Source organism: Salmo salar, chromosome ssa09, assembly GCF_905237065.1.
Source record: "Salmo salar chromosome ssa09, Ssal_v3.1, whole genome shotgun sequence".
Lineage (NCBI taxonomy): Eukaryota > Metazoa > Chordata > Actinopteri > Salmoniformes > Salmonidae > Salmo > Salmo salar.
The window spans coordinates 24,048,982-24,064,991 of record NC_059450.1 but is presented as its reverse complement, the minus strand read 5'-3'; the positions used below and the strand labels follow the sequence as shown (position 1 = coordinate 24,064,991).

The 16,010-nt window shown below is 42.5% G+C and overlaps 1 protein-coding gene across 2 annotated transcripts in view; it reads right to left on the bottom strand.

Moving 5' to 3' along the window:
- Positions 1-495: 495 nt before the first annotated feature.
- prkcha (protein kinase C, eta, a) overlaps positions 496-16,010 on the bottom strand; it is a 55,337-nt gene continuing 39,822 nt past the window's right edge. For both annotated transcript variants that reach the window (XM_014210725.2, XM_045723509.1), the window contains 4 exons: positions 12,399-12,537; positions 11,595-11,783; positions 1,451-1,597; positions 496-1,198 (listed from right to left, as the gene is read on the bottom strand). In XM_014210725.2, the coding sequence (XP_014066200.1) occupies positions 1,052-1,198; positions 1,451-1,597; positions 11,595-11,783; positions 12,399-12,537 (622 nt within the window). In that variant the 3' untranslated portion in view covers positions 496-1,051. The remainder of the gene's footprint in view (positions 1,199-1,450; positions 1,598-11,594; positions 11,784-12,398; positions 12,538-16,010) is intronic.

Below are 16,010 nucleotides of genomic sequence, written 5' to 3'. Positions count from 1 at the left end.
CATGTTCTGAATTCTGTCGCTGTACAAAGTTCAGTTCCTAGCTCACTAATTAATGTCTTGATTGAAATTACAGATTGCCTCTTATCCGCTCATCGTTCCCTTATGCAATAGTTTGTACATCTTAAATGTCAGTAGAAACCACATTTGTTTAAGCAAGTCAGACATATCAGCTATGTTTTTTTTTAAAGCAGTAAATGAGGCTGAATGAACTGTTTCACTACCAGACAAGGCTCTGTTGATAGCCCGGTGTAACAGCGGTAAGGATTCACTCCATTGTGCTGAAAAGTTACGCTCTGCTGTTGGGACAGCTTTATGTAGGCCTAAGAGTTTGTGGGCACCGCTTGTCACCGTTATAGTGCAATGAATGTGTAGTGTAGTGGTTTTGCTGGTATGCATAAAATTTTTTTGGCCCACCATGATTTACATGCTAAAATCGGCAATGGTCAAAGCATTGGCGAAGAAGTATGTCAAGTTAATAAAGACACAGATACACAATTCTCATTAGTTAAAAGAATGCTTGTATTTATCTTGAAGTAACTGTAGGGAAATTCATCTATCTGTATCAGCGGACAAATTGCCATTAACATTGCTTTGCAAGATCAGTAACACACTTTGATCAAGATTACAAGTCAGAACTGTCCCATGTTTTCCAAAGGTGACAGGAACGAGCATGGAAAAATAGAGAATCTCTGATTAAAATCTGGCCTCATTGAGCACCTGTCTCAACACAGAACCGGTCAGTCATATCCCACAGTGACGAGACAGTGATGTCATATCCCACAGTGCCAAGACGCAATTATGCAACAATCCTGCTGCAAGAATTTAATTGAGAATGTCAGAAGCTGGAGATGTTTTACAGTGCTACAGTAAGAGTCCATATGAGTCCTCATGTATCTGGAAGTCAGCCTCTTCCATTCAAACTGCCTCCCCATTGGGCAGAAGTAGAAGTCAGTAGGGCCAGAGAAAAAGGGGTCAACAGTGAAAGGGATCATGGCAGAAAGGGGGAGGTATGACAGAAGTCTGGGGGTGCTGGGGTGTCACACAGGGCCCCCTAATCGTCCAGCAGCTCAGGAGCAGTGAAGGAGAAGTTGTGAAACTCGTCTTGGTTGACAGAGGGAAGGAGGTCCTCAATGGGCGTCAGAGTGGGGTCCTCCTGGGTGAAGTCTGGGTCAAAGTTGTTCACGTCCTCTGCAGTTTTCTGAAAGTGAAGTATTGGTTAGACAGGAAAGGAGGTACAATAACAAAATATCAGTGAGATGTCCTGGAAATACTTTTGGGTAACTGCCAACAGATACCGTCTTTCATAACCCAGGCCACTACCTACCATACTGTAATTCAATGGTTAAGAGAGTAAAACTGGGTGTGTATTATAAATGGTAAGATAGGAAGGTATTACAACTCTACTGTAAACAGTTTGTAATGACATCAATCATGTGTGTGTGTGCCTCACGATGCGGGGTTTGAAAGGCGGCTCCAGCTCCCTGCGGTTCAGCTTGTCCCAGTCGATTCCAATGAAGAAGGCGTGGCTAGTCACAGCATTCTCCCCGCCCTCATCCGCCATGCAGCCTAGACGCCGGACTGGGTTCTTAGTCAGGAACTGTGGAGAGAACAGAAATATAATTGCATATGAGAAGTGAATAAAAGTAAAATAAAGTGTGTTAATGAAGTATATAATTTGAATGTGGCTTATAATATGACTGTTGAGATTAGCATCAGCTTTGGTTCGACCTTGAATGCCATCCCATCCACCCCCCTGACACACTTGCAGAAACACACACCCCCCGAGGCCCAGTAGCACCTCCTTTCTGGCTCAGCTTGGCGTCTGGAGAGACACAGATGTGTTTTGTAAATTCTATTTATCTGAACTGTGTCAACAAAACAAAGCAACCATTTCCTGGACTAAATACTGTATGTGGACCTTACATTTTTCTCACCAACATCTGACGTTGGTGGGTTTGAGCAGCCAAGGGAAAGAGTCAAAGAAAACACAACAAAATTAAATTAAACAGTCTCTCAAATTTCCTTGAGGAGTGATTCCAGAGGAACAAATGAATGTCTTGGACTGCTGTGTTGGCTGAGGAGTCTAAGGGGCTAGCAGTGACATTCCCAATCAGCCAAAACTAATGATAAATGGGACCAGATTCAACCCCAGTCCACCCAAGATTAATAGGCCTTGCCACACCAGACCCAAACACAGTTAACAGAACATTAATACTCTCCCTTCCGTGGTGGCTACAAGTCCCTCCCCCACCCAGGACTACGTTTTTGGCTAGAAAGTCCAAGCTGCTTAATAAGGACTCCATGAGAATGCTAGCCACTGCCCTCATTCAATGCCATTTTGAACACGCTAGTACTCCAGATAGCCCAGAATTAGCTGATCAGGGTAGTATTGAAGGGGAGTCCACGTACTCACATAGGCAGGAGCTGCTTTCAGGAACTCAACTGACTGCCTGTTGAGGTTAGGGTGTCCCAGATTAGACTTGGTTTGATTTACAGGAGTATTCATGGTTCTGCGCCCAGATATCTAACTGATTACTTTCCCTATGTTGGGGATGTACATAACAGCACCAGATCAGGTGTTGATAATGTGTGCTTAAACAGGTTCAGGAGTAATGCTGGGAAAGGTACTTTCTTGTATACTGGGTCCTCAGAGTGGAATGAGTTGCCTCTGCCCATAAAAACAACATCCTCTCTGGACAGTTTAACCTGTTATGGCTAGGGGGCAGTATTTTCACAGCTGGATAAAAAACGTACCCAATTTAATCTGGTTACTACTCCTGCCCAGTAACTAGAATATGCATATAATTATTGGCTTTGTATAGAAAACACTCCAAAGTTTCTAAAACTGTTTGAATGGTGTCTGTGAGTATAACAGAACTCAAATGGCAGGTCAAAACCTGAGAGATTCCTTTACAGGAAGTGGCCTGTCTGACCATTTCTTGAACTTCTTTGCCATCTCTATCTTTTACAAAGGATCTCTGCTCTAACTTGACACTTCCTACGTCTTCCATGGGCGCTCAGAGCCCGGGAAAAAACAGAATGTCGTCATCCCAGCCCCAGGCTGAAACACATTATCGCCTTTCTCAAGTGGCCGATCAAGGGACTGTGGGCTTAGGCGCGTGCCCTGGCCGCCCCCGTCTTTGTGATTTTTCCTCTGTTTGCCTAAAAGGAGATTCCCGGTCAGAATATTATCGCTTTTTTACGAGATAAATTGCATAAACATTTATTTTAAACAGCGGTTGACATGCTTCGAAGTACGGTAATGGAATATTTACAAATGTTTTGTCACGAATTGCGCCATGCGCACGACCTTGATTTACCATTTCGGATAGTGTCTGGGACGCACGAACAAAACGCCGCTATTCGGATATAACGATGGATTATTTTGGACCAAACCAACATTTGTTATTGAAGTAGCAGTCCTGGGAGTGCATTCTGACGAAGACAACAAAAGGTAATCAAACTTTTATAATAGTAAATCTGATATTGGTGAAGGCTAAACTTGCCGGGTGTCTAAATAGCTAGCCGTGATGGCTGGGCTATGTGCTTAGAATATTGCAAAATGTGCTTTCACCAAAAAGCTATTTTAAAATCGGACATATCGAGTGCATAGAGGAGTTGTGTATCTATAATTCTTAAAATAATTGTTATGCTTTTTGTGAACGTTTATCGTGAGTAATTTAGTAAATTGTTAGCAAATTCCCCGGAACTTTGCGGGGGATATGCTAGTTCTGAACGTCACATGCTAATGTAAAAAGCTGTTTTTTTGATATAAATATGAACTTGATTGAACAAAACATGCATGTATTGTATAACATAATGTCCTAGGTGTGTCATCTGATGAAGATCATCAAAGGTTAGTGCTGCATTTAGCTGTCTTCTGGGTTTTTGTGACATTATATGCTAGCTTGAAAAATGGGTGTCTGATTATTTCTGACTTGGTACTCTGCTGACATAATCTAATGTTTTGCTTTCGCTGTAAAGCCTTTTTGAAATCGGACAGTGTGGTTAGATAAAGGAGAGTCTTGTCTTTAAAATGCTGTGAAATAGTCATATGTTTGAAAAATTGAAGTTTTTGTATTTTTGAGGAATTTGTAATTCGCGCCACGCCTATCATTGGATATTGGAGCAGGTGTTCCGCTAGTGGAACGTCTAGATGTAAGAGGTTAAGTAAAAAAATAAAAAAACTGATGTCTTCTGTGCCCATTTGAATGTACCTTATGATGTAACTGCAATGAGATAGATGTTTTTATGTTTTATTATCTCGCTGTCATACTGTGTTGCAACTGTTGGATTTTGCCTAGCCATCTTGTCTCAAGAGGACCACAATGGAAATAAGTCCTAGACTTTGTGTGTTATCCTCGATGATTTTACTAATGTGCATGTTTGGATTTTCAAGTTTTATGGTCAATTTAATAAACTAAACATAAAAAAGCCCTCCCTTCGGCAAATCAGATCACACCTCCATTCTGCTCCTCCCACCTGTAGGTAGAAATTTAAATAGGAAGCTACCGTGGTAAGGACTGTTCAACGTTGGTCTGAACAATCGAAATCTATGCTTCAAGATTGTTTTAATCACACGAACTGGGAAATGTTCCAGGTTGCCTCTGAGAATAGTATTGACGTGTACACTGACTTGGTGACAGGAAGTGCATAGAGGATGTTGTTCCCACTGTGACGATTAGAACTTATCCAAACCAAAAAACGTGGATAGATGGCAGCATTCGCGCAAAACTGAAAGCGCCAACCACCGCAATAAACCATTGCAAGGTGACTGGGACGATGGACGTGTACAAACAGATCAGCTACGACCTCCGTAAGGCAATCGGAGGCAAAACGACAGAACAGGGACAAAGTGGAGTCGCAATTTAACGGCTCAGACAAGACGTACAGTGCCCTCAAAGTATTCACACACCTTGACTTTTTCCAAATTTTGTAGGTGTTAAAACCTCTGGGATAGGGGGCGGTATTTTTACGTCCGGATGAAAAGCATGCGCAAAGTAAACTGCCTGCTACTCAGGCCCAGAAGCTAGGATATGCATATTATTAGTAGAATTGGATAGAAAACACTCTGAAGTTTCTAAAACTGTTTGAATAATGTCTGTGAGTATAACAGAACTGATTTAGTAGGCGAAACCCCGAGCACAATCCATCCAGGGATTTTTTGTTGTTGTTGAGGTCAATCTGTTTTCCATTGGTTTTCTATGGCAAGCCCGTTTTAATAGAAATATGCTTGCAGTTCCTATCGCTTCCACTAGATGTCAACAGTCTTTAGAAATTGGTTGATGTTTTTCTTTTGAGAAATGAAGAAGTAGCCATTGCCTTTCTGGGTGGATAGCGAAGTGGACTGTTTTGGTTGGGGCGCGTGACCTGAAGCTCGCTCCACTTTCATTTTACCCGCTATTGAACGCAGTTTATCCCGTCTTAAATTTTATCGATTATTTACGTTTTAAAATACCTAAAGTTGGATTAGGAAAGTTGTTTGAAATGTTTGGATAAAGTTTACAGGTAACTTATTAGATATTTTGTAGTCATGCTGGGCGAGTTGGAACCAGTGTTTTTCTGAATCAAACGCGCCAAATAAATGGACATTTTGGAGATATAACGACGGAATTAATCGAACAAAAGGACCATTTGTGATGTTTATGGGACATATTGGAGTGCCAACAGAAGAATCTCTTCAAAGGTAAGGCATGAATTATATCGTTATTTCTGAGTTTTGTGTTGCGCCTAGCGGGTTGAAATATGATTGTCATGTGTTTGTTTGATGGGGTGCTGTCCTCAGATAATCGCATGGTTTGCTTTCGCCGTAAAGCCTTTTTGAAATCTGACACGATGGCTAGATTAACAAGAAGTTAAGCTTTAATTTGGTGTATTGCACTTGTATGAAAGTGAAATATTTCTAATTTCTTTTTTGAAATTTCGCGCTCTGCAATTTCACCGAATGTTGTCAAATCGATCCCGCTAACGGGATTTGATCCATAAGAAGTTAAAGTGGGATTAAAATTAATTTAATTGTATAGTCCTTTTTTGTAAACAATCTACACAACATAATCTAATGTCAAAGTGGAAGAAAAATGATTACATTTAAAAAAAAATACTTTTCATCATGAAGTGCTTTGAGAGGTTAGTTAACGACCATATTACCTCCACCTTACCAGACACGCTAGACTCACTACAATTTGCATATTGCCCCAACAGATCCACCAATGACGCAATCACCATTGCACTGCACACTGCCCTATCCCACCTGGCCAAGATAAATAGTACCAGTCAAAAGTTTGGACACACCTACTCATTGAAGGTTTTTCTTTATTTTGACTATTTTCTACATTGTTCTTGCCATAATACAGACTTGGTCTTTTACCAAATAGGGCCATCTTCTGTATACTACCCCTACTTTGTAACAACACAACTGATAAGCTCAAACGCATTAAGAAGGAAAGAAATTCTACAAATTAACTTTTAACAAGGCACACCTGTTCATTGAAATGCATTCCAGGTGACTACCCCATGAATCTGGTTGAGAGAATGCCAAGAGTTTGCAAAGCTGCCATCAAGGCAAAGGGTGGCTACTTTGAAGAATCTAAAATACATTTTGATTTGTTTAACCTCTTACATCTAGACGTTCCGCTAGCGGAACACCTGCTCCAATATCCAATGATGGGCGTGGCACGAAATACAAACTCCTCTAAAATCCGAAAACTTAAATTTTTCAAACATATGACTATTTTACAGCATTTTAAAGACAAGACTCTCGTTAATCTAACCACACTGTCCGATTTCAAAAAGGCTTTACAGCGAAAGCAAAACATTAGATTATGTCAGCAGAGTACCCAGCCAGAAATAATCAGACACCCATTTTTCAAGCTAGCATATAATGTCACAAAAAACAAAACCACAGCTAAATGCAGCACTAACCTTTGATGATCTTCATCAGATGACAACCCTAGGACATTATGTTATACAATGCATGCATGTTTTGTTCAATCAAGTTCATATTTTTTACATTAGCATGTGACGTTCAGAACTAGCATACCCCCCGCAAACATCCGGTGAATTTACTAAATTACTCACGATAAACGTTCACAAAAAACATAATTATTTTAAGAATTATAGATACAGAACTCCTCTATGCACTCGATATGTCCGATTTTAAAATAGCTTTTCGGTGAAAGCACATTTTGCAATATTCTCAGTAGATAGCCCAGCCATCACGGCTAGCCATTTAGACACCGACCAAGTTTAGCCCTGACCAAACTCCGATTTACTATTACAAAAGTTTGATTACCTTTGTTGTCTTCGTCAGAATGCACTCCCAGGACTGCTACTTCAATAACAAATGTTGGTTTGGTCCAAAATAATCCATAGTTATATCCAAATAGCGGCGTTTTGTTCGTGCGTTCTAGACACTATCCGAAGTGTAAATAAGGGTCACGAGCATGGCGCAATTCGTGACAAAAGATTTCTAAATATTCCATTACCGTACTTCGAAGCATGTCAACCGCTGTTTAAAATCAATTTTTATGCCATTTTTCTCGTAAAAAAGCGATAATATTCCGACCGGGAATCTGCGTTTAGGTAAACAGAGGAAAGAAAACAAAGCATTCGGTCGACGCGGGCACGCGCCTGAGTCTCACAGTACTGTAACCAGCCACTACCCAAACGCGCTACTTTGTTTCAACCAGAGCCTGCAAAGCCACGATTCAGCTTTTTGCCGCCTTCTGAGAGCCCATGTGAGCCGTAGGAAGTGTCACGTAACAGCAGAGATCCTCTGTAATGGATAGAGATGGCAAAGAAGGCCAAGAAATGGTCAGATAGGGTACTTCCTGTACAGAATCTTCTCAGGTTTTGGCCTGCCAAATGAGTTCTGTTATACTCACAGACACCATTCAAACAGTTTTAGAAACTTTGGAGTGTTTTCTATCCAAAGCTAATAATTATATGCATATTCTAGTTTCTGGGCAGGAGTAATAATCAGATTAAATTGGGTACGTTTTTTATCCGGCTGTGAAAATACTGCCCCCTATCCATAACAGGTTAACACTTTTTTGGTTACTACATGATTCCATATGTGGTATTTCATAGTTTTGATGTCTTCACTATTATTCTACAATGTCAAAAATAGTACAAATAAAGAAAAACCCTGGAATCAGCAGGTGTGTCCAAACTTTTGACTGGTATTGTATGTAAGAATGTTGTTCATTGCTTTCAACTCCATAGTGCCCTCTAAGCTCATGACTAAGCTCAGAGCCCTGGGTCTGAACTCCTCCCCATGCAACTGGGTCCTGGTGGGTTGACCCCAAGTGGTGAAGGTAGGCAACAACACCTCTGCCACACTGATCCTCAACACCGGCCTCACAAGTGTGTGTGCTTAGCCCCCTCCGGTACTCCCTGTTCACCCATGACTGCTTGGCCACGCACGTCTCCAACTCAATCATAAAGTTTGCTCACAACCCAACAGTGGTAGGCCTGATTACCAACAACGATGAGACAGCCTACAGGGAGGAGATTAGAGCCCTGGCAGTGGTGCTTCAAGTTCCTCGGTGTGCACATCACTGACAACCTGAAAAACGGTCCATTCACACAGACAGAATGGTGAAGAAAACGCAACTGCGCCTCGTCAACCTCAGGAGGCTGAATAAACTTGGCTTGGCCCCTAGGACCTTCACGAACTTCCACAGATGCACCATTGAGAGCATCCTGTCAGGCTGCATCACCGGCTGGTACGGCAATTGCACCGTCCGCAACCACAGGGCTCTCCAGAGAGTGGTGCAGTCAGCCCAACGCATCACCGGTGGCACACTGCCTGCCCTTCAGGACATCTGTAGCACCTAATGTCACAGGAAGGCCAAGAAAATCATTAAGGACCTCAGCCACCCGAGCCATGGCCTGTTCACCCCGCTACCATCTAGAAGTCAGAGACAGTACATGTGCATCAAAGATGGGACCGAGAGACTGAGAAACAGCTTCTATATCCAGGCCATCAAACTGTTAAACAGTCACCACTAGCTGGCCTCTGCCCAGTACCTCAGAGACTGCTGCCCTGTGTATATAGATTAACTGAACACTGGTCACTTTAATAATGTTCAGGATACTGTTTCACCCACTTTATATGTATATACTGTAGTCTAGTCACGGCTCATCCTATATAAAACTTGATATTTTTATTTTTCTGGATTATGTGTGAATTTTTTTGTTGCTATTACTGCACTGCCGAAGCTAGAAACACAAGCATTGCGTACACATCTACAAATCTGTGTACGCAACCAATACACTTTGCTTTGAGACCAGACCACAATTAAACTGTGATTTAATCTAAGCCACACTCTTAAACACCATTGCATATTTTCTATCCGTTTTGTTTTTTTATAACAAAACAGTTAACAAGTAGAGGAGAAAGTAGAGCTGATGTATAGAAAGGGAGACAAGAAGACAAGACAAGGCCAGGAGAGAAGAGTAGAGGAGCAGAGGAAATTGGTCAGTCAGTGCATTTCTCTCTGTCCCATCATGAACTATGTAATTCCCTCCTCCTCAACTGACCACAAAATGGAAATTGTGAAATCCTATTTGAGTCTATCATATTTTCCACTGGCTACACCGGGCCTGTGCCATCCACTCTGCCAGGCCTGAGAACTAAACTCTGCGGACAGACAACAAGCCTACTATATCAGATAAAGAGACATGCAAAGAAATAGGACACAGGAAATAGGAAATAGGACATTTTCCCCGCTCTTATGTTCCAGTCAAATATGAGGTGGGATAATGTTCACCTCAGCATCTCAACTGTCAAACACCAAACAATGTGCGCTCTCTGTTTGAATAACCAGTCCCAGGGCTCAAACACACGGGACGTTGCTTGCAGGAAGTAGAACCCTGGTGAGCGAGCAGCTTTCAGTATAAATAAAGCAGCGAGTTAAATCCACTCAACTGTTGAAAGCCTCTGGATATGATGACACGAGCTAGCCTTTACATAACATGATGTGTCGCTAGGAGCAAAATCAGTGGCTGAGGCCAGGGCATGTTTGGATAATAACACTGTAGAGGAGGAGGGGCGAAGGAGCAGAGGGGAGGAGGCAGCGTTATTTACAGTGGTGGGGTAGTGGACTGTGCCTTAATATAGTTATGTAAGACAGAGGGAGCATTGTGAGGGTACAGTCATACACACTAGGACCCAGATTATTTATTATTCACCCCGATGCGCTGACCAAAAATCAGTCTCCAATCTGAGAGCTTATATTATTTTTCAACCCTGGGATCATTTGTGGCAACAAATGTCTGGGTGCCAGTTCTGTTTGCATGGAATTGTTGCTACTGCTTCTCTCTACACGGTGGTCTATAATGTTGATATCCTATTATGCAAACCGCTGGTGGTAGGCTAATTGGACTTATAATTTTTTTCCTCACAAAGCTCTAAATACACAACTGTGCATAGATTGATTTTCTTGCCCTTTGGTTCAGAGACAAAATGTACTCTGACAGAGTGGGGCCCGAAATGATTGACACCTTCCTGATAAACATGAGCAATAATGACTGTGTACAATAATTCAAATCTGAGCTATGCAACAAAAAAGGGGGACTTTTTCTATTTATTCATACTAATACAATTGCTGAGAGAAATAGATTTTGTTTAACAGGTAATATTTTTTCTTTTCAAAAAGGTAGGGGTCAAAATTATTGACACCCCTAAAGATTTGTAGAAATAAAGTAGTCTAAAGTAAAGTATTTGGTCCCATATTCCTAGCACACATTGACTACATGAAGCTTGTGGTTCTATACCGAACAAAAATATAAACACAACATGTAAAGTGTTGGTCCCATGTTTAATTAGCTGAAATAAAAGATCCCAGAAATGTTCCATCTGCACAAAAACCTTATTTCTCTCATTTTGTGCACAAATTTGTTTACGTCCCTGTCAGTGAGCATTTCTCTTTTGCCAATACAATCCATCCACCTGACAGGTGTGGCATATCAAGAAGCTGATTAAACAGCATGCTCATTACACAGGTGCACCTTGTGCTGGGGACAATACAAGGCCACTCTAAAATGTGCAGTTTTGTCACACATCACAATGCCACAGACATCTCAAGTTGAGGGAGCGTGCAATTGGCATGCTGACTGTAGGAATGTCCACCAGAGCTGTAGCCAGAGATTTGAATGTTAATTTCTCTGCCATAAGCCGCCTCCAACAACAGGATCGTCTGAGACCAGCCACCCAGACAGCTGATGAAACTGAGAATTATTTCTGTCTGTAATAAAGCCCTTGTGGGGAAAACCGAATTCTCATTGGCTGGGCTTGGCTCCCTAACAAGTTTGTCTGGTCCCAAACTTAATGTAGTCATTGCGTGCTAGGAATATGGGACCAAATCCTAAACTGTTGACTACTTTATTTATACAAATCTTTAGGTGTGTCAATAATTTCAGACTCCACTGTATATTCTCTCATGTAAACAATATAAAGGCTTATGTAACATGAGAAGCATTGAGTGTTATTGACATGATTAACTGTGGTCATTCAGGACAGATAGATGAGCTCCGCATTTAGGATGGATTTTTTAAATTTTTATATTTAGTTTTTTTTAGGATGGACTTACAGCTTTCAGGATATTGACTGCATCAGCACTCAGCCAGGATGCATAGATAATCTCCTCATTCAGGATGGACTCAAACAGGTCGTCCTCGTTCTCTGCCTCGAAGGGGGCGTGGCCAGACAGCATCTCGTAGAGCAGCACCCCGAGAGCCCACCAGTCCACAGACGGCCCATACAGCATCTCCTGAAGAATCTGGGTACCCAAAACACATGACATTTAACAACATTACACACCATAGTAGAGACCTTCTAAAGTACATCACCTGGAGTTTTACTAAATGTAACACCAAACTCCAGAGCCAAGACAGTTCCTTGGGTTTAGCTGCTCTTCACTGGGATACACATTACGGACTGAGTGTTGGGGATGGCAATGAAGCCATTCATCAAAATCAGACTAAATGCTTTACGTACAAACACATGCACACTCCACATTCATAAACTCACTAATTCTTAACCAAGGACCCCTTTGTTGGTGCATTTTGTGGTGGGGATTTAAAGAGTGTTGGGAAACAGAGCCTGTGAGAGGCAGATGGGGCTCTCCTGACAGAACTGAAATGGTTTCAGGTGGCCAACCCAACACAGGTGTGTTACCTAGCTGCTAACCACCAGGGAGACTGGACTAGAGGACCAGTGTTAACAGTACTGGGTTTTCAGAGTGGTGGGGTGACTTATCTCCTAAATAATGTGAACTCCAATGACCTTCGAAAGAACGATGGGAGACCGATACTTAATGATTCCCATTGGTGTAAAGAATGCAATCTTAGAGCAGAGGAAGGGGTATATGAGTGGAGGGGGGGGGTAAACTGACCTCTGGGGCGATGTAGTCAGGAGTCCCACAGAAGGTGCCCGTGGTCACACCTTCAAACATGCCCTCCTTGCACATGCCAAAATCAGCCAGCTTACAGTGTCCATCCTTATCAAGGAGCACATTGTCCAGTTTAAGATCCCTGGAAAACATAACCTCATTACAGACATCTCCAGACCTGTAGACTCCTAAACGCATACATCTGTACTTCAATTTTTTGGGGAAACTATTCAACTATTACTTGAGTATTTCCAGTATGTTCCCCATTACCACTGAGTCAGCAAATACTGCTATATTTAATTTTGTGACTGCTAAACTATCCTAGTCTAACCCCTTCGAGAGTTTTTGCTAAAATATGTCTGTGAGGTGAGAGAATATGGTGACTTAGACCACATGAAGACAGTGACCAACTGTAGGACCAGGAGACACAGAGGAGAACTGAACAGAGAGCTACTGTTGGCCAGGATACTGACCAATGACTGACAGCAGAGAGGAGTCTGTCACAGTCATACGACAGAGCCTAATGGGGAAGGGGGATGAGAAGGGGAATGGCTGGGCTGCAGTGTCAATATTGACCTGTCCCCCAAAAAATGTGGAGAACTTCAAACACAGACATTAACAAAATGTATTGGCGTTGGGCTCTTGTCGCTCTGGTATCTTTGAAGTTTGTCTAGCGTCTTTGAATTAGCACTGTAACGAGGAGAAGCAATATTTTTGAAACCACGAGAAGCAATAAGGTAGGAGCAGAGCAGAGTCATTGGTAATTTCCTTCATAATTTACATTTAAGTCATTTAGCAGACGCTCTTATCCAGAGTGACTTATAGTAGTGAATGCATACATTTCATTTCATACATTTTTTTTCCTTTTTTTCTGTGCTGTAATGAATCTTCCCCCATGACAATAAATTGTCTGGTCTCGGTCTCCATCTCTATTGGAGGCCCCTCCTCCTCCCCACTAAGGCCGTTGGAGCCTTGGCTATCTGAGAGACAGATTAATCCAGCCAATAGCGCTAATCTGAGATCAGGTGACACCAAGGTGTTAGACGGGCAAGGCCGAGTCTGCAGGTAAAGGTGAGGTAATGACTTCATGTGTAGGTCGTGTGTGTATATGTGTGAGAGGGAGGGAGGGAGAGAGAGAGGGAGAAAGAAATAGAGTGAAGCCACACAGACACACGTTAATGGAAGTATAGTGTGGTTGGATTAATCTGGTGATTCCTGTCCTGACTGACTGTAAACGTGACTGACTCAGTTCCTCATGGTGCCTCTGGCTCACTGCAAAACAAACACAGGGCAAAAAAAGATTTGTAGAAATAAAGCAGTCTAAAGTTTAATATTTGGTCCCATACTCCTTGCACGCATTTACTACATCAAGCTTGTGATTCTATACTGTACAAAAGTATAAACACAACATGTAAAGTGTTGGTCCCATGTTTAATGAGCTGAAATAAAAGATCACAGAAATGTTCCATATGCACAAAAAGCTTATTTCTCTCATATTGTGCACAAATTTGTTTACATCCCTGTTAGTGAGAATGTCTCCTTTGCCAAGATAATCCATCCACCTGACAGGTGTGGCATATCAAATAAAATCAAATTTTATTGGTCACATACACATGTTTAGCAGATGTTATTGCGAGTGTAGCGAAATGCTTGTGCTTCCAGTTCCGACAGTGCAGCAATATCTAACAATTTCACAACTACCTACAGTAATACACACAAATCTAAGTAAAGAAATGGGATAAGAATATATACATATAAATACATGGATGAGCAATGACATAGGCAAGAATCAATAGATGCAACAGATGGTATAAGATACAGTTTATACATATGAGATGAGTAATGCAAGATATGTTATTAAAGTGGCATTATTAAAGTGACTAGTGATCCATTTATTAAAGTGGCCAATGATTTCAAGTCTATGTAGGCAGCAGCCTCTCTGTGTTAGTGATGGCTGTTTAACAGTCTGATGGCCTTGAGTTAGAGACTGAAAAACAGATTCTCGGTCCCAGCTTTGATTCACCTGTACTGACCTCGCCTTCTGGATGGTAGCGGGGTGAACAGGCAGCGGCTCGGGTGGTTGATGTCCTTGATCTTTTTGGCCATTCTGTGACTTCGGTTGCTGTAGGTGTCCTGGAGGGCAGGTAGTTTGCCCCCGGTGATGCGTTGTGCAGACCGCACCACCCTCTGGAGAGCCTGGGCGGTGCAGTTGCCGTACCAGGCTGTGATACAGCCCGACAGGATGCTCTCAATTGTGCATCTGTAAAAGTTTGTGAGGGTTTTAGGTGACAAGATATTTCTTCAGCCTCCTGAGGTTGAAAAGGCGCTGTTGTGCCGCCTTCACCACACTGTCTGTGTGGGTGGACCATTTCAGTTTGTCAGTGATATGTACACCGAAGAACTTAAAACTTTCCACCTTCTCCACTGCTGTCCCGTCGATGTGGAAACGGGGGTGCTCCCTCTGCTGTCTCCTGAAGTCCAAGATCATCATCTTTGTTTTGTTGACGTTGAATGAGGTTGTTTTCCTGACACCACACTCCGAAAGCCCTCACCTCCTCTCTGTATGCTGTCTTGTCGTTGTTGGTAATCAAGCCTACTACTGTTGTGTCGTCTGCAAACTTGATGATTGAGTTGGAGGCGTGCATGGCCACACAGTCATGAGTGAACAGGGAGTACAGGAGGGGTCTGAGCACACACCCTTGTGGGGCCCCAGTGTTGAGGATCAGCGAAGTGGAAATGTTGTTTCCTACCTTCACCACCTGGGTGCGGCCCGTCAGGAAGCCCACGACCCAATTGCACAGGGCGGGGTTGAGACCTAGGGCCTCAAGACAAGACATTTCTTCAGCCTCCTGAGGTTGAAGAGGTGCTGTTGCGCCTTCTTCACCATACTATCTGTGTGGGTGGACCATTTCAGTTTGTCCGTGATGTGTACGCCGAGGAACTTTCCACCTTCTCCACCGCTGTCCCTTCACTGTGGATAGGGGGTTGCTCCTTCTGCTGTTTCCTGAAGTCCACGATCATCTCCTTTGTTTTGTTGACGTTGAGTGAGAGGTTGTTTTCCCGAAACCACACTCTGAGTGCCCTCACCTCCTCCCTGTAGGTTGTCTCATCGTTGTTGGTAATCAAGCACACTCCTGTTGTCTGCAAACTTTGATTGAGTTGAAGGCGTGAATGGCCACGCAGTCGTGGGTGAACAAGGAGTATGCATAAAATAGTTTGATTTGGATAGAAAACACCCTAAAGTTTCTAAAACTGTTTGAATGGTGTCTGTGTGTATAATAGAACTCATTTGGCAGGCCAAAACCTGAGAAGATTCCAAACAGGAAGCGCCCTCTCTGACCATTTCTTGGCCTTCTTTGTTATCTCTATCCAAAACAAAGGATCTCTGCTGTAACGTGACATTTTCTAATGCTCCCATAGGCTCTCAGAAGGCACCAGAATGTTGAATGATGACTTTGCAGGCCATGGCTGAAAAACAGTAGCGCATTTGGTAAGTGGTCGGTCTGAGAACAATGAGACGGGTGTGGCCGTGCACGAGACGACTCCATGTTTACATTTTCAGTCTTTGAACGAAAACAACGACTCCCGGTTGGAATATTATCGCTATTTTACGAG